The sequence below is a fragment of the Plecotus auritus genome (genome assembly GCF_963455305.1).
Source record: "Plecotus auritus genome assembly, chromosome: 5".
In the NCBI taxonomy this organism is placed as follows: Eukaryota; Metazoa; Chordata; class Mammalia; order Chiroptera; family Vespertilionidae; genus Plecotus; species Plecotus auritus.
The window spans coordinates 90,423,595-90,446,377 of NC_137776.1; the positions used below are offsets into that span (position 1 = coordinate 90,423,595).

Sequence of the window (22,783 nt, forward strand, 5' to 3'; positions counted from 1 at the left end):
CCTGAAAGCAGGGTAGTAGAGATAGTTGTTATAACATATTGAAGTATTTCAAGCAAGCAATGGTGGTTTGGACCAGGGTGGTAGCCATAGAAGGAATAAGACATGACTGTATTCTGGATATATTTTTAGAGTAAAACTAACATAATATGCTGATGGATTAGATGTGGTGTACTAGAGAGAGATCAAGGATAGAAGCAAGGGAGAAACCTATAAGGCTGTCTCCAGCACCGAACTTCTCCCAGCATAGACACAGCTGATCCTTACAGCCAACTGGCCTGGAGGTCAATTCCTCCCAGTGATACCAACAACAATCAAGACTTAATTACAACAAGGCTGTACACACAGTCCACAAAGGGGTGCACCAAGAGTGTCCACCTCAGGTTAACTGGGGAGGCCGACCCACTGGGCCATATAGGAAACCTAGCACACAAATTTACCCTACCAACTTAGGGAAGCAGTGAAAATGCGGTGTCAAAGAAACAGATCACAAACGAAAGAAATGGAAGAAAACAAACGACTGGATATAGAATTCAAAACCACGGTTATAAGGCTTTTCAAGAATATCCTAGAAAAGGCCGATAAATATAATGAGACCCTTGAAGATATGAAAAAGGACCAACTAGAAATTAAACATACACTGACTCAAATAAAAAATATTATACAGAGACCCAAAAACAGACTAGAGGAACACAAGAATCAAGTCAAAGAATTGAAATACAAAGAAGCAAAAAACACTCAACCAAAAAAGCAAAAAGAAAAAAAAAAATCCAAAAAGTTGAAGATAGTGTAAGAAGACTCTGGGACAACTTCAGGCGTACCAACATCAGAATTATGGGGGTGCCAGAAGAAGAGAGAGAGCAAGATACTGAAAACCTATTTGAAGAAATAATGACCGAAAACTTCCCCCACCTGGTGAAAAAAATAGACTTACAAGTCCAGGAAGCGCACAGAACCCCAAACAAAAGGAACCCAAAGAGGACCACACCAAGACACATCATAATTAAAATGCCAAGAGCAAAAGACAAAGAGAGAATATTAAAAGCAGCAAGAGAAAAACAGTTAGTTACCTACAAGGGAGCACCCATACGACTGTCAGCTGATTTCTCAACAGAAACTATGCAGGCCAGACAGGAGTGGCAAGAAATTTTCAATGTGATGAATAGCAAGAACCTACAACCAAGATTACTCTACCCAGCAAAGCTATCATTCAGAATTGGAGGGCAGATAAAGAGCTTCACAGATAAGAAAAAGCTAAAGGAGTTCATCACCACCAAACCAGTATTATATGAAATGCTGAAAGGTATTCTTAAAGAAGAGGAAGAAGAAAAAAGTAAAGATAAATATTATGAACAACAAATACATATCTATCAACAAGTGAACCTAAAAATCAAGTGAATTAAAAACCTGAGGAACAGAATAATCTGGTGAATATAATAGAATCAGGGGCATAGAAAGGGAGTGGACTGATAATTCTCAGGGGGAAAGGGGTATGGGGGGTTCATGAAGAGACTGGACAAAAATCATACACCTATGGATGAGGACAGTGGGAGGGGGGTAAGGGCAGAAGGTGGGGTGGGAACCAGGTGGAGGGGACCTATGGGGGGAAAAAGTAGAAACAATTGTAATAATCTGAATAAAGATTTATTTTTTAAAAAAAGGATAGAAGCAAGGTTTTTGCTCTGAACAACTAGAAAGGTGAAATTTCCATTTACTAAGATCTGAAAGACTACAGGTAGAGCAGGTATGGGTGGAATATCAGGAGCTCAGTTTTGGACATGCTAAATTTGAGATGTCTGTTAGAAATCCATTTGGAGATGGGATTCTGGAGTTGAAGGGGAGAGGTTCAAGCTAGAGTTGTGACATTGAAAACTGATGGTATATAGATAATATGTTAAACCATGAGTTAGGAAGAAATCACCAAGGAGTTGTGTTGTGTATAGATTTCTAAAAAAGAGATTCTAGAAATTGAGCTTTGGCCCTCTAAATTATAAACAGGAGGTAGATATTAAAAAAATAAAATAAAACAGCGACTGAGGAGACACAGATAGAAAGGTAGTCAACTGACTGGTGGGAAGAGAGTCACAGAGAGAATAATCAACTTGGTCAAATGCCACTGGTAAGTCAAGTAAGATGAGGACTGAGAATTGAACACTGGAACAATGTGAAAACCTCTGGTGACTGTAATTGGAACAGTTTTGGTGAAATGCTGGGGGTGAAAACTCAACTCTAGGATGGAGTGAAAGGGACAGCAAATGGAAACACTACTTCAAGAAATTTAGAGAAAGACAAGTATCACATGATCACACTCATATGTGGAATCTAAGTAACAAAATAAACTGATGAACGGAATGGACCCAGAGACATGGAAGCATGGAAAAGAGTGCGGAATCTCAGAGAGAAGGTGGGGGAGGGTGAATGGGTGAGAGGTAATCAACAACAACAAAACAAAAGTTTAGCAGTAAGAGGAAGGAAAGAAAGGGCAGTAGCTAAATGGGGAAGTGAAATCCGAAGAAGAGGAGTTGTTGTTGTTGTTTTAATGGGAGAAATAAGAGTATTTCCCAGAGGATGAGGGAAATGGATAAGGCAGGAGGGTAGAGAATTGCTATAGCAATATTGTTGAGTATGGAAGAGAAGATGGGATCTAGAGCAAGCAAGTAGGAAGACAATTTGAAGGCAATATAAGTTCTATAATTAGAAGTGGTTATAGAGAATTTACAAGTATATAAAAATAACTAATGCAGCTGTGGGGTTAAGGAAAGACTTCCAGAAGTGATCATCTCTGAGCTGTGTCTTGAAGGAATAAGTAAGAATTAGCCAGATATTTACCCTTAAAGAGCAGGCATAAAACATGGTAAGTGAAAGAAGCCAATAACAAATAACCATATCCTATATATAATAAAGAGGTAATATCCAACACACAAGATGGCCACCCCCATGTGGTCAAAGATAGCCACCACAAGATGGCCAGCAGGGGAGAGCAGTTGTGGGCAATCAGGCCAGCAGGGGAGGGCAGTTGAGGGGGGGGGACCCAGGCCTGCAGGGGAGGGCAGTTGGGGGCAACCAGGTTGGCAAGGGTGGGCAGTTAGGGGTGACCAGGCCAGCAGGGGAGGGCAGTTGGGGGTGACCAGGCCTGCAGGGGAGGACAGTTAGGGGTAACCAGGCCAGCGGGGGAGGGCAGTTAGGGGCAATCGGGCTGGCAGGGGAGCAGTTAGGCATCGATCAGGCTGGCAGGGGAGTGGTTAGGGGGTGATCAGGCTGGCAGGCAGAAGCAGTTAGGGGCAATCAGGCAGGCAGACAGGTGATCAGTTGGGAGCCAGCAGTCCTGTATTGTGAGAGAGATGTCCCAGATTGGAGAGGGTGAAGGCTGGGCTGAGGGACACACACCCCTCTCCTTCCCCTCCCCCCCCCCCCCCGCACAAATTTCATGCACCGGGCCTCTAGTACTATATAATTTTATATAAGTGAAATGTCCAGAATAATCACATCTGTAGAGACAGAAAATAGATTTGTAGTTGAATAGAACTTAGGGAATGGGGGGAGGGGTTGGAGAATGACTGCTTATAGATACAGGATTTCTTTTGGAGGTGATGAAAATGTTCCAAAATTGAATTGTAGTGATGTTTGTACAACTCTGTGACTATAGTAAAAATTATCGAATTACGCACCTTGATTGGGTAAAGTGAATAGTATGTGAATTACATCTCAATAAGGCTGGTTTTTAAAGTAAAGAGAGTAACATGAATTCATGTAACACTATGAGCACTTGCTGCATGCAATGCTTTAAGCCAGGTTATAGAGATACTGCGATTCATAAAATTAATTGATAAGCCCTGGCCAGGTAGCTCAGTGGGTTAAGAGCATCGTCCTAATACACCAGGGTTGCAGGTTCAATCCCCAGTCAGGACACATACAAAATCAACCAATAAATGCATAAATAAGTGGTAAAACAAATTGATGTTTCTTTCTTTCTTCCCCTTCCTCTCTCTCTAAGAATTAATTTAAAAATAATAATTGATAAAGCTCCTGTCTCTTTTGGCACTTATATAGTCTAGCATGGGGTGGCACAAAAGCATGAGAAAATAGATCTAGTTGGGGTAACATGCCATTCCGTAAGACCTGTTATTCAAAATGTACTTTTCTGAGTTAACATTTTAATTTAAATATTGATTCTTTATGTACTATAGATAATGTCAACATACAAAAAAGCATACTTCATGTGTATGTAAAGGATAGATTATAAGTGAAGAAAATTACAAGTTATTTATATTTGTCTTTTTAGCCTAATGGTGGTATTCCACATGATAATCTTGTTCTAATCAGAATGAAACCTGATGAAAATGGAAGATTTGGTTTCAATGTAAAGGTAATCTAAAATTTATATTGTACTCAGTTTTTAAATTAAGATGTGTTTATTTTGCTAATATTTGATTTGCTCTGTTTTTAAGGGAGGATATGATCAGAAGATGCCTGTGATCGTGTCCCGAGTAGCACCAGGAACACCTGTGAGTTATCTAAATCTCCCAAGTAAATCCTGTTTTCAAGAATATGTACTTATTTTAATTAGTTAAAAAGGAAATAATCATTCTTTTAATTTGTCAAGTATCTACTGTTGTTGGTTGGATATCTTAAATTGCTGAAAAGTTAGTTTTTACTTATTCCCTGTTTATAAGAGTTTTTAAAATCCTTGTTTTTACAAAGAAGCTGGTGTATGACTTTCAATGCTTCTAAAGTGTAAATAGATCCTATCAGAATAACCCCTTTTACAGCAAAATGTAGACAGGAGCCCAGCTGGTGTGGCTCAGAGGTTGAGTGTCTACCTATAAACCAAGAGGTCACAGTTTGATTCCTAGTCAGACACATGCTTGGTTGCAGGCTTGATCCCCAGTGGGGGGCGTGCAGGAGATAGCCGATCAATGATCTTCTCTTATCATTGATGTTTCTATCTCTCTTCCTTTCCCTTCCTTTCTGAAATCAATAAAAAGATAGATTTTTTTAAATGTAGACAGGAGGTATATTTTTTATTTGTTGTTTTTTTTTTTGGCTTGTTTTTTCATTTAGAATTGTTTATTTATATTCTACTTGCCTTCTTATGTTTAAAAAAACTTAGTTTAAATATAAATAGTACCAGTGATTATTTTTTTCTTATAAGTACAATTTTTAAACTTTTTATTATGAACATTCTAAACAGAAAGGGAGAAAATATTTTAGGTACCCATTATGATGACTTCTTCTGTTTTCCATTATTTAGTTCAGCACTCATGAACTTCATGCTCATCATAAGGACAACTCTTAATTAATTATGGCTGCATTATCTTTATTGCTCTTCCATGCAGCAAATATGGCTTTCAGATTTACATTTATGTTGTTGCCTACTTTACCTAAATGGTCTTCAAGGACTTTTCAGTCAGCACCCTTTATCATTTAACTATCTCCCTGCCCCTAAGAAAGGTATATAAATCAGCAGCTTGAGATAAAGAGGTAAGTTATGTCTTTTTTGGTGCTTTGCAGCTACCTCAAAGTTAGTTTGAAGATCAGAGTCAGGATTAATTAAGGATATCATAATATATGGTTTTGATTTTGAAGGACTTGGTTGGTTGCAAATAATAGGGCATTTACTTATAGAATATCCCTGTCAACATAACTACAGCTTCTCCTTAGACTCTATCATACTTCAGTTTGGTGCAAAAGTGTTTTATGTGCAGTTTCATTTTGTCATATATTAAAAGGTGCATATTCAAGGATTGAGATTAAGTTAATTGTTTTTACTGCTTCATCAAGAACAAAAAAAAATAGACATAGAGCTACTACATAGGTGTCTCATAAAACCAAGCACAGGAACACAGTCACACCTCCAGAAAGAACTCATCCGTCACTCTCTACTTTTTACTATATTTCTTATGTGAATGTCCCATTCTTCTCTCAGTTCCAACCATTTTGTACACTGAATCTGCGACATCTCTCAAGCCACTTCAAATATATTAGTCTGAATAAAAATAGTGTATTTAGTGACAGCTTCAGGTCAAGTCCTGTAATATCACCACCACCAGACACACTCTGCCTTCAGATATAATTACGACTCCTAAATCTCTGCTAAATTAAAATTGTATAGCTACTGCTATTTTGTCCTCAGTCCACATGGTAGGATATGACTACTAGTAACTTCCACATTTACATGTTACCAGCTCAGCAACCCAAAACTATTAAGCCTGTAAAAATTACAGGCTTCTGGGAAATAAACTAATCAGATCCAGTTTGAGTCAGATGTCCTCTTTTAAACCAATCTTGAGGTCAGAGGGGACAGGACAGGGATACAATGTATAAAATTACTCTTGAATCCACTGTGCATATGAAGGATGGGGGCAAAGATGGGAAAAATAGTCCAAAATTATTTATTTAGTATATATTTAATGATAACTGTATATGTTTCAGACTGCAGATGAAGAGATAAAAGGCTGCTAAATTCTGATCAAGTAGTAAGATAGATAATGTCTAACATAGAAAACTAAAGAAAAAATGGGGGAGATATGTGGAGTTACTGAGATAAACACAAAAGATGTAGCTAAGATGTTGAAAGAAGGTGACTCTAGAGAGGGGGGAATGGGAGGGAAGAACACAAATGGTTTCTGGTCTTAATCTTTCAGCTCTAGTCAACTTTTTAAACTATGTAATGTATAACTTAGCTAAAAACAAAAATTTTAATTACAACTTAAATATATATCTTTTGACCTGACAATGAATGGCCTCTAATGAAACAGTTGCGCTAGGGAACAAATGATATACAAGGATGTTCACTGTAGTACTGTTTATAACAGTCAAAAATCAAGGGCAAATCAAATGTACATCATTAGAGCTGGTGAAATACATTATGTGTTGCTTTGCAGTTATTGTAAAGGATGATGTAGCTCTATACTAGTATGCAGATATGTTCATAGGAAGATATTACAAAAAAATAGTATTACAATTCTACGTTTATATTTGATCCAGTTTTTTAAAATGTGAATTATGTGTACTAAAAAGTCTGGATACATGCTTAAAAGGTTAACAATGTTTCATCCAAGTAGTGGAATTACTGGTATTAATCACTTTCTTCTATATTTCTTTTTTAATAGATCATGACAGTGAGCATGCATTGCTTTTATAATTAGAAAATGCAATAAACCTTTTTATTATGCCAGTTGTAATAATCAGTTGAATGACACAAAAGAAATAATTGTTTTTTTCTGAGCAGTGAATGTGGATAGTTATTAATTAAGTCAAGGATGTTCAGGGAACATTCTATAGACAGGTTCACTTCCAAACAGAATTCTGTGACTCTAAATTTTCTTTTTAGGCTATACAGATTATTGGTAAAATTTTCTTTTTTGCCACATAGAACTGTGTTCCATATATATTAGCTGAATTTAGTACAAATTAAAACAATAGAAGTTTATTTTTATTTTATTTTACTAATTTGGAGACCATCACAATCTTCCCCCTGGAAACCTCATTTTAAGTGATTGGGGCGGGGGGGAAAGTTTTAAATATTTTCATGTTTTTTTAATTGTACTCCTTCTGAAATGGATAAAATAATTCCCAATTAACGTCAAATTTTTGTTCCAATGTGATCATCTTTGAGCCAATAGCTGTTTCTGCAACAAAATTTATTTTAATATACAGTTCATCTGGACTTTCCAGATCAGAATGAAATGCAAATAAAAAATTGTAAACATAACTGACAAAAGCAGATTAAGCATGAGAGAGTTCTTTCTCTTCAATGATAATGGGTAAAAAAAAAAATCTCTGCATGTTAGATATAGCATTTTGGTTAATACTGCCCTTTTAGCCTCAATCCTTTGGAATATCAGTGGCTATATGGAGGTACAGTTAGAGATTCATAACTATCTTCTCCTTAGCACATAGACTACCTCCTCTTTTCATTAACTATACTATCCACAAAGTAAGGTGAGAGTATAACTTTTTTCGCTATAACCCTTTTCTCCCAGTACCATTAATATCTTCCAGTTCACCACTATTTGGGTACCTTGAAGACATTTACAAAAACTTGGACCAAATTGATACAAGTATCACACTACTAATACACAGAAGGTGTATATGACTATCATCTGCTTCACTACAAGAAGGAGAGAAAAAAAGCAACTGAAGAGAATGGTCATAACCTTAAATTTGATTTCTCCAGATTTTAACAATTTGTATACTTATATCATTTTTATCTTCACAGCTCTTTGTTATTATAATCAGAGCAGCTATCTGCTCCATTTTCAGAGTTTTGGGTGTCTCAGAGCACACATTTTATAAGCAGTAGAGGATATGGTTCTTTTCATTAATGATATATCTTGCTGGATTTTATTGACTTTGTGTTTATAGTGAATTTGAGTAGTCATGTTTTCAAGTCTTCAAGCTTTTGCAACAGGAAGTTCCTTTTTTTGTGTGAGGTCCAACCCCATCATTTACTTCTGTATCTGACCTATCGTCCTTCATACTTTATTCCTGTGCTTTCTTATTGCTGTCCCTGAAATGTGCTGTCCATATTTCTGTTTATCTCTTTTATTTGAATTATTTATTTATTTTTCTCAATAAAATACAGGCAGTCATCACTTTGCACAGTAGTACAGGACCATAAAAATGACCATTCAAGCTGAAACTATGTAAAGTGACCTTGATAATTAATGGGGAAAATTATGGTTGTTTCTAAGACCTTTAAATTTTTCATTAAAATGTCTCTTACTGGAGAAACCAAGATGGCGGCATAGGTAAGCACCTAAACTGCTGCCTCGCACAACAATTTCAAAACTACAACTAAAAAACAGAACGGACACCATCCAAAACCACAGGAAAGCTGGCTGAGTGAAAATTCTACAACTAGAAGGAAAGAGAAAAGCTCAAAGAGAATTGGAGGTATGGCAAAGGGTATTTGTGCGCGCAGAGAGGAAGGGTGGCTGAGAGCCTGGCTGACTTTCTCAGGCGAAAGGGGGAAGGAAGCCCCCGACCGCACTGAACCCCAGTTCTGACTGCACTGAACCCCAGTTCCGGGCGAGCCCCTGGGGACCCACGCTCTTACGGGGGGAGTCTGGACTCTCGGGCGGAGACTCAGGTGCCGGGGAAGGCGGAGGTCTGAATTTGCGCACGTGCGCGCAAGGGTAAGGTTGACGGGAAGCCAAGACTGAGACTCTACCCCATCCAAGCTGAGCACAGAGGCTATTGCAATTTGGCAAGTCTAATCCTATAAGGCTGTCTCCAGCACCGAACTTTTCCCAGCATAGACACAGCTGATCCTTACAGCCAACTGGCCTGGAGGTCAATTCTTCCCAGTGATACCAACAACAATCAAGACTTAATTACAACAAGGCTGTACACACAGTCCACAAAGGGGTGCACCAAGAGTGTCCACCTCAGGTGAACTGGGGAGGCAGACCCACTGGGCCATATTGGAAACCTAGCACACAAATCTACCTTACCAACTCAGGGAAGCAGTGAAAATGCAGCGTCAAAGAATCAGATCACAAACGAAAGAAATGGAGGAAAACAAACGACTGGATATAGAATTCAAAACCACGGTTATAAGGCTTTTTAAGAATATCCTAGGAAAGGCCGATAAATATAACGAGACCCTCGAAGATATGAAAAAGGACCAACTAGAAATTAAATATACACTGACTCAAATAAAAAATATTATACAGAGACCCAACAACAGACTAGAGGAACACAAGAATCAAGTCAAAGAATTGAAATACAAAGAAGCAAAAAACACTCAACCGGAAAAGCAAAAAGAAAAAAAAATCAAAAAAGTAGAGGTTAGTGTAAGAAGACTCTGGGACAACTTCAAGCGTACCAACATCAGAATTATGGGGGTGCCAGAAGAAGAGAGAGAGCAAGATACTGAAAACCTATTTGAAGAAATAATGACCGAAAACTTCCCCCACCTGATGAAAGAAATAGACTTACAAGTCCAGGAAGCGCACAGAACCCCAAACAAAAGGAACCCAAAGAGGACCACACCAAGACACATCATAATTAAAATGCCAAGAGCAAAAGACAAAGAGAGAATATTAAAAGCAGCAAGAGAAAAACAGTTAATTACTTACAAGGGAGCACCCATACGACTGTCAGCTGATTTCTCAACAGAAACTATGCAGGCCAGACGGGAGTGGCAAGAAATTTTCAATGTGATGAATAGCAAGAACCTACAACCAAGATTACTCTACCCAGCAAAGCTATCATTCAGAATTGAAGGGCAGATAAAGAGCTTCACAGATAAGAAAAAGCTGAAGGAGTTCATCACCACCAAACCAGTATTATATGAAATGCTGAAAGGTATTCTTAAAGAAGAGGAAGAAGAAAAAAGTAAAGATAAAAATTATGAACAACAAATACATATCTCTCAACAAGTGAACCTAAAAATCAAGTGAATTAAAAACCTGAGGAACAGAATAATCTGGTGAATATAATAGAATCAGGGGCATAGAAAGGGAGTGGACTGATAATTCTCAGGGGGAAAGGGGTATGGGGGGTTCATGAAGTGACTGGACAAAAATCATACACCTATGGATGAGGACATTGGCGGGGAGGTAAGGGCAGAAGGTGGGGTGGGAACTGGCTGGAGGGGAGCTATGGGGGGAAAAAGGAGAAATAATTGTAATAATCTGAATAAAGGTTTATTTAATAAAAAAAAAATGTCTCTTACTTTCCCTTATAAATGTTAGGGAAATGAGAAATAGTAAAACTAGCCCTGGCCGGATGGCTCAGTTGGTTGGGGCATCATCCCATACACCAAAAGATTACAGGTTTGATTTCCGGTCAGGACACATACCTAGGTTGCTGGTTCAGTCCCAGTTGAGGCACGTATGGGAGGCAGCTAATTGATATCTCTCTGTCTCTCTCTCTCTCTCTCTCTCCCTCTCCCATTCCCTTCCTCCTCTCTAAAATCAATGCATATCCTTAGAAGAGGATAAATAAATAAAATCTGTGAAACCAGTGCTTATTATTTTTTTAAAAAAGTTAAACTAATACTGATTTACTGTCCTGTCATTCTAAACATTAGAAACATTGAGAACTTAAGTATTTTATTTCTTCATGAAAACTTATCACAAGTGGTTTGAACAGGCTTGTGCCCTTCTCGTTATATAAATTAAAATACAGAGTGAGCATTCTTTCTTGTCTTAGCAAATTGTCATAATCCTTTCTAAGTTTGAATTTACTTCCAATGTTTGGTCCTCTGCATTTTTTTTTAAGTAAACTTTTATTGATTTCATAGAGGAAAGGAGAGGGAGAGGGAGAGAGAGATAGAAACATCAGTGATGAGAGAATATCATTGATTGGCTGCCTCCTGCACGCCCCCCACTAGGGATCCAGCGCACAGCCCTGGCATGTACCCTGGCCTGAAATTGAACTTTGACCTCTTGGTTCCTAGGTCAGCACTCAACCACTGAGCCACACCAGCCAGGCAGTCCTCTGCATTTTTAATGTAAAATATCTCCAAGATTTCTTTTAATGAGAAGGTTTTATGCCAGCATCATGTCCTTAAGAAAAACTTAACCCTTTTTTATCATATCCACTTTCATCATTAATGTTGATAAGTTCCCCTTCACTAAATCCCCTTCTCTGTATACTAGAGTCTCTTAAACCAGCGGTCGTCAACTGGTGGTCCGTGAGGTCCGAAAGGTTGGCGACCACTGTCTTAAAGAGGTGCAGTGTATATTTTCACCATCAGCTGTTTCTTACCCATTTTTATGTGGTTTTATTGTTGGGAGGTGAGGCAGCACAAGTACTAGTATTATACACTTTGCTGTCTCTGCAGGAACTGAGTAACAGGTGCCCAGCGACAGATCACCAGCAGACATTGAAGGAAGTGATGTGTTTGGGCATTGGTCATGATGTGTCTATTATTTATGTAGAGAGTTTTGGACTACAATCTAGCAGCAAAGATTGTATTTTATGTAATTATTCACAATTAATACATTCACAGTGGAAACTGAAATTTGCACCTTGTTGTTGAGAGATAGGTGTTACTTGACTAAACTGTGGTAACTGAAATTTGTACATATCTGGATAGTGCAAAGTGAGGCCTGACTGTGTCTAGGCATCTCCAGATAACTAGTCTTATCTGTATGGCTATGAATGTAATAAGGCATCAGGGGAATAGTTGTTGAATGAAAAAAGAAAGAAGTATAGTATCTTCATGGGAAAGCTAGATTTCTGTTTCGTTTTTTGAGTAGATGAATGGATAGATGTTTTTCTATATGTAGTTTTAATTCTACTATAGAGTCTGTAAAAATAAATTTTTGTGCTTTACTTTTAGAAAGCCATGTACAAATCTGAAACCTTATTTGCATTATGTTGCAGGCTGACCTCTGTGTCCCTCGATTGAATGAAGGGGACCAAGTTGTACTGATCAATGGTCGGGACATTGCAGAACATACCCATGACCAGGTTGTCCTATTTATTAAAGCTAGCTGTGAGAGACATTCTGGGGAACTCGTACTTCTAGTCCGACCTAATGGTAAGTAGTCTACGTAGCACTAGATATTTTTCATAATTATTAGTGTTTCTTACTAGAATAGCAGCCAGAGTAGGCTTTTAAACCTAAACCTGTCTTGTCATGTCAGTTTCCTGCTCAAAGTATAGTGGCTTCCATTCACACTTGGAGTAAAACGAAAGTTCTTGGCCTCCTTGCCTACCACTCAGCCTTGCTCACTCTGTTCTATGCTGGCTTTCTTGCTATTCCTTCTGCCTACATTTTGTATGATTTTCCTGATTTTGTATGACTTATACTCTCACTTCCTTCAGGTTTTAAGTCACATGTCATCCTCAGAAAGTCCTTCTCTCCTGACTACCATAGCTAAAATGGCCTCCTTCCCCTGCTTGCTCTAGTAGTAGTAATAGATAATAAATAATAGTTGAATGAATTAGTAAATTTTGAACTCTGTTCCACTTTTAGAAAACTCTGTAACAAGCTGCAGTTAAATCATTTTTTTTTAATCCTGTCTGTGTTTTCAGTAGAGAATGCCTAGTAGCCTAATCATGTCATCTCCTGCTCTGGACAGCGAACGTGCTATTTCAGAATCAGAGTCCCAGGCTTGGAGAAGCCCTAATGCTGTAAGCTCTGGCTCCTTTACTGACTGCTTGAGTTCCTCAGTAGTGATCTCAAGGATGTCCTGCCGGTACGGAGCATTCAGTAGCTCATGAAGCAGTTCATCCCCCCTTTGGATAGCTTGAACTATTAATTTGAACTAAAATCAAACTTCCTTCACTCCTGTTGTTCCTAATTCTACCACTTTGTGTTATGCAGAATAAATTTAATCCCTCTTCCTTCCGTTTTTTTGACAGTAGCTGATTTTACCGGGAACCCTCCCCCTTTCCTCCAGTTCAGTAATCCCAGATCCTTCAGTGAGTGTTCATATGGCATTGCTTCAAGTTCCCTCCACACTGTATCAATCTCCTCTGGAAAAAATTCGTATATGCCTGTATCCCAGCATTAGACATACTCTTCTGGTTTTGTTCTGAACAGTTTACTATTAATCATAGTTTTAGCCATAAGAGTAATTATTGGTTAATGCTATATTACCAGTTGTTGAATATATACCTATGGTATATATTCAAGTAAAATGTAATTAGAACTCTACCTATTCCCACACCACACCCAACCCTATAAAAATTGCAAGAAAAAAATACAAAACTCATTTTGCCTATTGGGTACAAATAGGCATTTTCTTTTCTTTTTTTTTTTTTTTTAATATATTTTATTGCTTTTTTACAGAGAGGAAGAGAGAGGGATAGAGAGTTAGAAACATCGATGAGAGAGAAACATCGATCAGTTGCCTCCTACACACCTCCCACTGGGGATGTGCCCGCAACCAAGGTACATGCCCTTGACCGGAATTGAACCTGGGACCCTTCAGTCTGCAGGCCGACGCTCTATCCACGAAGCCAAACCAGTTAGGGCCAAATAGAAATAGGCATTTTCATTTCATCTTTTCTACTTTGTGTTTTTCTGCTTTCATGATCTAGAATTTGCATTCTAGGAAAATTCGCAGGACTCCAACACAACATTCTATTTTGACTTTTCAAGGAACTCATTTATTTAGATCTGATATTTAGGTGATTCATTATTAGGCACTTTCTGTCAAGTAAGCAACTTAAATTTTATACTAAGATGACATCCTCTCTATTTGGTTTTGTTTTCTCTTGATAACATGTTAAAGAACATAATAATAATAATAGTTTTTAAATGTTTTCCATGCACCTGGACTCTTGTATATTTTTATTTAATCTTTACAGCTATACAGTGACATACATGCCATCCCTATTTTATAGTTGAGGACATTTTGACACCTAGACATTCAGTTCTGCTCACAAATTTATGACTAGTACAGACCCATATATTGGAAAAGTCTTAGCTTTTTTGCAGTTCAAATCCACCTCATTTATACTTTAAATTAGGAGAGGAAACCACCTAGGTCTTGACAAAGGTCTTTCTCTTATTATTTTACTAGAAGCCTGGTGCACAAAATTTGTGCACGGTGGTGGGGGATGTCCCTCAGCTCAGCCTGCACCCTCCAATCTGAGATCCCTCTTACAATCCAGGACAGCTAGCTCCCAGCCGCTCACCTGTCTGATTGCCCCTAACTGCTTCTGCCAGCCAGCCTGATCACCCCCTAACCCAGGGGTGGGCAAACTTTTTGACTCGAGGGCCACAATGGGTTCTTAAACTGGGCTAGGGGGCCGGAACAAAAGCATGGATGGAGTGTTTGTGTGAACTAATATAAATTCAAAGTAAAGGAGCGGAGGGGAGAGCAAGAGAACTGGATAGAACAGCCGGATCCGGCCCGCAGGCTGTAGTTTGCCCAAGGCTGCCCTAACCACTCCCCTGCCAGCCTGATCAACGCCTAACTGTTCCCCTGCTGGCCCGATTGCCCCTAACTGCCCTCCTCTGCAGGCCTGGTTCCCCCCAACTGCCCTCCCCTGCAGGCCGGGTCTTCCCCCAACTGCCCTGCCCTGCAGGCCTGGTCCCCCCCCCCACCCAACTGTTCTCCCCTTCAGGCCTAGTCCTCCCTCCAAATGCCCTCCTCTGCTGGCCCGGTCACCCCTAACTGCCCTCCCCTGCAGGCCTGATCGCCCACAACTGCCCTCCCTTGCAGGCCTGGTCATCCCTAACTGCCCTCCCCTGTTGGCCATCTTGTTTCCACATGGGGGCGGCCATCTTTGACCACATGGGGGCGTCCATCTTGTGTGTTGGAGTGATGGTCAATTTGCATATTACCTCTTTATTATATAGGAATAGGATTGTCAAAATATGGGCAGGACCTGTATTCACTTTCAGGGTCTACCTTGTCCTTTTTTATGTAAAACAACAAACAGCAGGTCATCGAGTAATGTTTCATTTAACATTCTGATGTAACATTGATGAGAGAGAGAAAAAGATTCCTGGCCAGATCACTGTGTGATGTTTGCACATTCTCCCCATGTCTGCCCGGGTTTTCTCTGCTGACTCGGGTTCCTCTCACATCCCAAAGATATGCATGTGAGGTGAACTGACGTTTCTACCTTGTCCTTGTCTGAGCAAGTATGAATGTGTGTGTGAGTGGCCCTGTGATGGAAGGGCATCCTGTCTAGGTGCCCTGAGCTGCCAGGTGAGGTTCTAGCCACCTGCGATCCTGAACTGGAATAAGCAGGTTGGAAAATATTTTACCTGTTTTTATTAATTTTTATTAAATTTGTGAATAGCTCACATTTATTTCAATATTTAATATTAGAAGTGGTTTTGAACTTTTTATTGTTGTTAATCCTCACTTGAGGATAGTTTTTCCATTGATTTTTTTTTTTTTCAGAGAGTGGAAGGAAAGGGGAGAGGCAGAGAGAGAGAAACATCGATATGAGGGAGACACATTGACTGGTTGCCTCCCACACATGCCCCAACGGGGGCCAGGGATCAAGCCTGCAACCGAGGTATGTGTCCCTGACCAGAATTGAACCTGAGACCCTTCAGTCCACAGGCTGATGCTCTAACCAATTAGCAAAATCAGCCAGGGCTATTTGAATCTTTATTTAGAAGTTTGGTGATGTTTTTGTGACCAGAAATATGCTATAGGAATTTAACTCTTGTTTTTGTCAATTAGCCTATGGTAAAATTGGTTTTGTTATAAGTCATTTTGTTAAAATTACAGTTTCTAGGAACCTATCAAAATGTTAAGTGAAGACTTACTCTATAATCAAAATTTAAAATTATGTTTGCCAAAAATATCAGAAAAAAAGTTTTTCCCTTTGAATCTTATTTCTTCTTAGACAATATGCATTCATACCTTTTTGCTTTTTTGTTCTTCATTTCCAAAGTTTATTCTTCCCAAAAGTACATACATATTGAGCAGGAACCAAAACTCTTAGTCAAGGATATAAGGGACCCCTACCTTGACTCCATTCTTTAGAGGGCTGTTTTCTGTCTCTCCTTCAACCTTGCCTACCACCATCATGAAGTCAGGATTTTGTAGGAGCAAGGGGACTTGCCAGGCCATCACCTGTGACTTCCTCATCCTTCCTAGACCACTATTTTCAACTTTCGATTGTCTGTCCAAATAGTTCTGAGTCTGTGTGCCCGTTTTCCCCAAATCCATTCTCCCAAGGTGGCTCACATGATGTATGTAGCCCTAGAGGCATGACTAAGATGCAGCAATTTGCAGAGATATATAAACAAGCTTACATATGGATTGGGATGTTCATATTCTCCCATTCTATCTACTAAAAGAGTAATATGCAAATTGACCATCACTCCAACACACAAATGGCCGCCCCCATGTGGTCAAAGATGGGTGCCCCCATGTGGACACAAGATGGCCACCACAAGATGGCCTGCAGGGGGAGCCAGTTGTGGATGATCAGACCAGCAGGGGAGGGCAGTTGGGGGTGACCAGGCCAGCAGGGGAGGGCAGTTGGGTGGGGACCAGGTCTGCAGGAGAGGGCAGTTTGGGGGACCAGGCCTGCAGGGGAGGGCAGTTGGGGGCAACCGGGCCTGCAGGGGACGGCATTTGGGGGTATCCAGGCCAGCAGGGGAGGGCAGTTGGGGGGAACCAGGTCTGCAGGAGAGGGCAGTTTGGGGGACCAGGCCTGCAGGGGAGGGCAGTTAGGGGTGACCAGGCCAGCCGGGGAGGGCAGTTGAGGGCGACCAGGCCAGCAGGGGTGGGCAATTGGGGGGAGACCAGGCCTGCAGGGGAGGGCAGTTGGGGGGGAACCAGGCCTGCAGAGGAGGGCAGTTGAGGGCGGCCAAGCCGGCAGGGGAGGGCAATTAGGGGTGACCAGGCTGGCAAGGAAGGGCAGTTAGGGGTTACCAGGCCAGCAGGGGAGGGCAGTTAGGAGTGACCAGGCCGGCCAGGGAGGGCAGTTAGGGGCAATCGGGCCAGCAGGGAAGCAGTTAGGCGTCGATCAGGCTGGCAGGGACTGATTAGGGGGTGATCAAGCTGGCAGACAGAAGCGGTTAGGGGCAAACACGCAGGCAGGCGAGTGGTTGGGAGCCAGTAGTCCTGGATTGTGAGAGGGATGTCTGACTGGCCGTTTAGGCCCGATCCCATGAGGGATCGGGCCTAAACGGCCAGTCGGACATCCCTCGAGGGGTCCCAGATTAGAGAGGGTGCAGGCTGCGCTGAGGGACACACACACACACCCCTCCCATGCACAAATTTCGTGCACCGGGCCTCTAGTGTTAAATAATGTATCTAAGGGCAAGAAAAGAAAGAGCGTGGACTACAGGTCAGGGTCTAGGGTCTGTCTCTCCTCACACTGCCATGGCCATGAATTCTGGCCTAGGTTCTCATTTGAAATCCAGACTCCCAGGTTCTTTTGTAAATATGTCAAGGAGAGGATAAAACACGTTTTGTTTCAAACTCTGTTTCATTTATAACTATTCCTATCTAGACATATAGTTTATAGGCTTCTATTTGTACTCTTGCCTTAGGTCCCACAAATTAGGGCAGCTCCTCTTTTTCTTAATGTCTCTTCAAGTTATGGAGATTTTCAGCAATTATAGCCAAGAACTGTTCTTTTCCTCTAAGGTGCGGCAAATTTCTTCGTCTCCACAGTCACTGTTTGTCCCTACACCATGACATCAGACTCAGATCTGATGAATTATGAATAAATAAATAATTTTTCCTGACACATAAAGAATAAATCTGGTAAATTCTTTTCCCAATTCATTAAGTTTTTCATGTATCTTTATTAAAATTTTTATTTTATTTTTTTGGTCTTAGCTGTCTACGATGTAGTGGAAGAAAAGCTAGAAACTGAGCCAGACTTCCAGTACATTCCTGAGAAAGCCCCACTAGATAGCGTACATCAGGATGACTGTTCCCTGCGGGAATCAATGATCCAGCTAGCTGAGGGGCTTATCACAGGAACAGTCCTGACACAATTTGATGTAAGTAATATTGTATGGTTTCTTTTTTTTTTTTTTTTAAGATTTTTTTAATTTTGATTTTTAGAGAGAGAATTGGGAAGGGAAGAGAGAAACATCCATCCCTGATGGATCAAGCCTGCAACCTGAGCATGTGTCCTGACAGGGAATTGAACCAGCAACCTTTCAGTGCACAGGACTATGCCCAACCAACTGAGACACGCCAGCCAGGGCAATATTGTATGATTTCTTTCTTTCTTTTTTTCTTTTTTATTGATTTCAGAGAGGAAGGGAGAGGGAGAGAGAGAGAGAAACATCAATGATGAGAGAGAATCATTGATTGGCTGCCTCCTGCACTCTGCCTACTGGGGATGGAGCCCGCAACCTGGACATGTGCCCTTGACCAGAATCAAACTGGGACCCTTTAGTCCACAGGCTGACGCTCAATCTGTAATTAAATAACTGTTTTTGTGAAAGTTGGCAGATGAAGGTAGGCAATTGCAGACTTAAAAATCCTGAGTTAAAGGAAAATAACTTGTACCTTGTAATATTTAAACTTCAAATTTTGTTAGTGTAATTAGCCATCATTAGTATTTGTTGCTCTGAAGTATATGTTATAGATAACTGACTAAAACAGTTGTGACTAAAAAAAACATTTAGGGTCTGTCAGTTTTGCTTGCGTCTTTAAGTTCAGGGTTCATATACTTTAAATATCTACAAAGTAAATAAAAGCTAAATGTTTTCTGCAGATTTTCTGTTCAAAACTTCAGGTACTTTTTGCTGTAAGAAAAATAGTTTTCATTTATTTTGCCATTCTCTAAAATATGATATATTATTCATATCAGAATTTGTACAGAATTTAGCTTTGCAAATCTGGTTTAATATCCTATCAGCCTAAGGTACATCAATGTGTAGATGAGGTATTCTAAGAAAAAAAAACCTGTTTCATAGCATAGGAACAAGTCGGAAAAACAAAGTGAAACTTTTGATGGCTTGCTGAACTCGTATGTTTTTGTTTTATTTTGTTTTAGCAACTATATCGGAAAAAACCTGGAATGACAATGTCTTGTGCCAAATTACCTCAGAATATTTCCAAAAATAGATACAGAGATATTTCGCCTTGTAAGTATCTATGATTTCTGCATGTTAGACTTTAATCTTTTTAACATAACTTTACTAAAATATTTTTTTTGAAATTTTTTCAGATGATGCTACACGGGTCATTTTAAAGGGTAATGAAGACTATATCAATGCAAATTATATAAATGTAAGTTTATTTTTATTATGTCATTGGTATAAAAAGGGCCACTATAAACTGAGATTTATTCCTTTTTATTAAAAGCCTAACCTTGAGAGAATATTGAAACTTTCAGATATTGAAAAATATTATAAAAGTAATGTTAAAAAATAGTTTGATACTGGCATCCTATCTAATAGAAGAGTAATATGCAAATTGACCGCACCTCTGCTACACCTACAAGCCACGCCCACCAGCCAATCAGGAGCGAGTATGCAAATTAACCCAACCAAGATGGCTGCAGCTGCAGAGCTAGCAGGAGGCTTGGGTTTCCCCAGCGATGGAGGAAGCCAAGCTTCCCGCAGCCCTGGTCTCCGCTCAAGGCTACAAAGATTCAATTATAGAAGATAAATAAATCCCAACAAAAATTGCTGCGGCCACAGAGCGAGCAGGAGGCTTGGCTCTGCTCAAGACTACAAAGTTTCAATTATAGAAGATAAATAAATCCCAGATACCAAGGCCTCCACTTGGGTTGCCGGGGGGCATGGCTGGCCTGCAAACCACCACAGGCCCCTCGCCCAGGCCGCCCCACACCCCAAGGGAACCCCACCCTGATCTGGGACACCCTTCAGGGCAAACCAGCTGGCCCCCATCCGTGCACCAGGCCTCTATCCCATCTAATAAAAGAGCAATATGCAAATTGACCATCACTCCAACACACAAGATGGCTGCCCCCATGTGGTCAAAGATGGCTGCCCCCATGTGGACACAAGATGGCCAGCAGGTGAGGGCAGTTGAGAGGGATCAGACCTGTAGGGGTGGGCAGTTAGGGGCAAACAGGCTGGCAGGGGAGCAGTTAGGCATCAATCACTCTGGCATGGGAGTGGTTAGGGGGTGATCAGGCTGGCCGGCAGAAGTGGTTAGGGGCAATCAGGAAGGCAGGCAGGTGAGCAGTTGGGAGCCAGCAGTCCTGGATTGTGAGAGGGATGTCCCAAATTGGAGAGGGTGCAGGCTGGGCTGAGGGACACACACCCCTGTGCACCAATTTTGTGCACCAGGCCTCTAGTAGTAATATATACATAGAACAGTGGAATGGAATAATCTAGTCTAGAAATAGGCTGAAATAAAGACTAGAAATTTGTTTATGGTCGAGATAGCTTTTTAAATAATTTAAGGTAAAACTGATGATCTAGTGAATGAATTAGGTCTGTCTGGAATATACCATGGTAAGGAGGTCTCCTCCCACTCCCATGGGGCTTAAAAGGAATTACTATTTTTACTTTGTATTATAGAAAATTTTAAACATACAGAAATAGAGAAAAGGTAAACTGAACGAATTTATACACATGACTCAGCTTCGACACTTACCAACTAATGGCCAACTTTGTTTCACCTATCTCCCCACCATACCCCCACACATCCACATTGTTTTGGAACAAATCCACACATCATATAATTGATCTATAAACACTTTACACACTCTGTAGGCCAGCATACATTTTAGATGTATCAAAATATAAATGTATGAAATGGACAAGAAAATACTTGGAGGAATATGTGAGAATTGTTTAAAATCTCAGAAAGGAGAAGGTTTTTCTAAGCTTAGGTACATGTCTAAGCTATAAAAAAAAGATTAATGAGTTTGGCAATGTATAAATTTTAATTTCGGGATGCTTTGAAAATCAAATGACAAACTGAATTTTTTAAGTAGTATAAAGGGCTTATTTCATCAATATATATAAAGAGCTCTGTAAGTCAATAAGAAAAATACAATGCAATGAAAACAATGAAGGATATGCAAAGACGGTTCATAGGGAAGGCTTTGCCAGTGACTTTTTTAAAAAAAAATTTAGGGTATTTTCAAATCTATTCAAAAGTAGAACAGTATGAAGAGCCCCCCCGCAACCATAAACCTGTTATCCAGCTTTGAGAACTATCAACACACTAGAGGCCTGGTGCACAAAATTCATGCACTCAGGCGGGAGGGGTCCCTGAGCCCAGCCTGCGCCCTCTTGCAGTCCGGGAGCCCTCAGGGGATGTTTGACTGCCAGCTTAGGCCCGGGGAGCAGGCCTAAGCTGTAAGTCAGACATCCTTAGCATTGCCATGGAGGCAGGAGATGCTCCTGCCACCGCCGCTGCACTCACCAGCCGTGAGCCCAGCTTCTGGCTGAGCAGCACTCCCGCTGTGGGAGCACACTGACAACCAGGGGGCAGCTCCTGCTTTGAGCATCTGCCCCCTGTGGTCAGTGCGCATCATAGCAACTAGTCATTCCACAGTTCGGTTGATTTGCATATTAGCCTTTTATTATATAGGATGGCCAATCTTGTTCCATTTAAACACTACCCCCCTATATTTATTTAAATCAAACATATAACTTTTTGTAAATATAATCAATTCTTGTTATTTGTGATAGTCTATAAAGTCTTTATTAACCCTGAATTAGCAAATACTGAATCCTTGCTGCAAGGGAAAAATATATAGGTTAGGGTCCCATGAGCCTCTATTTACAACATTTTTGTCAGTTGATCAATACATAACCTTGCTTCGGTATAAAGATACCTTATTTAATACACATTGTTGATTAATTAACATTGAATTCACACCCAACAGCGCTATAATTCATGCCTGAAGGAAGCTTATTTAATGTGTATTTTCTCCATAAGGCATTTCATGGCCTCTTTACACTTAGAACAGTAGGCAGCACTTCAGCACTTGGGGATTGTTTTAAACAGTGAAATCGCTAACAACAAGCACAGAAATTTTAAAATGTGGCACTAAATAGACTGCAAAAAGGGCAGTTGTTTAAGTATGAGAGCAGAAGCAAGAAGGCAGAACAGCAGCATCTTACTCAACATTAGCTGGAAATGTACACTTTAGGTGGCTCAGATTTTTTACCTCTTTGGACATGACTATAAATGACCATGAAAGTGCTGCAAGCACTTTGGGATTACAAATAAATTTAGCAAGTAGGCAAACTTGCAAATACAGAATCTGTGAATAGTGATGATTAACTATTTTAGTATGTATCTCTGGGGACCTTTTTTATTTTTTTTTTTTTTTAGCAAAACCACAATACCATTATAACACTTAAAAAATAATACTAACAGTTAAATAAATAATACACTTTTCTTGAAAAGAAAAATGCAAATAAAAACTGCAAAGAATTACTATT

General features: G+C 40.1%; 1 protein-coding gene across 3 annotated transcripts in view; it reads left to right on the forward strand.

The window, feature by feature from the left end:
- PTPN4 (protein tyrosine phosphatase non-receptor type 4) overlaps positions 1-22,783 on the forward strand; it is a 238,741-nt gene that overhangs the window by 191,198 nt on the left and 24,760 nt on the right. For all 3 annotated transcript variants that reach the window (XM_080669872.1, XM_080669870.1, XM_080669871.1), the window contains 6 exons: positions 4,280-4,363; positions 4,446-4,502; positions 12,340-12,496; positions 18,231-18,397; positions 19,405-19,495; positions 19,579-19,640. In XM_080669872.1, the coding sequence (XP_080525998.1) occupies positions 4,280-4,363; positions 4,446-4,502; positions 12,340-12,496; positions 18,231-18,397; positions 19,405-19,495; positions 19,579-19,640 (618 nt within the window). The remainder of the gene's footprint in view (positions 1-4,279; positions 4,364-4,445; positions 4,503-12,339; positions 12,497-18,230; positions 18,398-19,404; positions 19,496-19,578; positions 19,641-22,783) is intronic.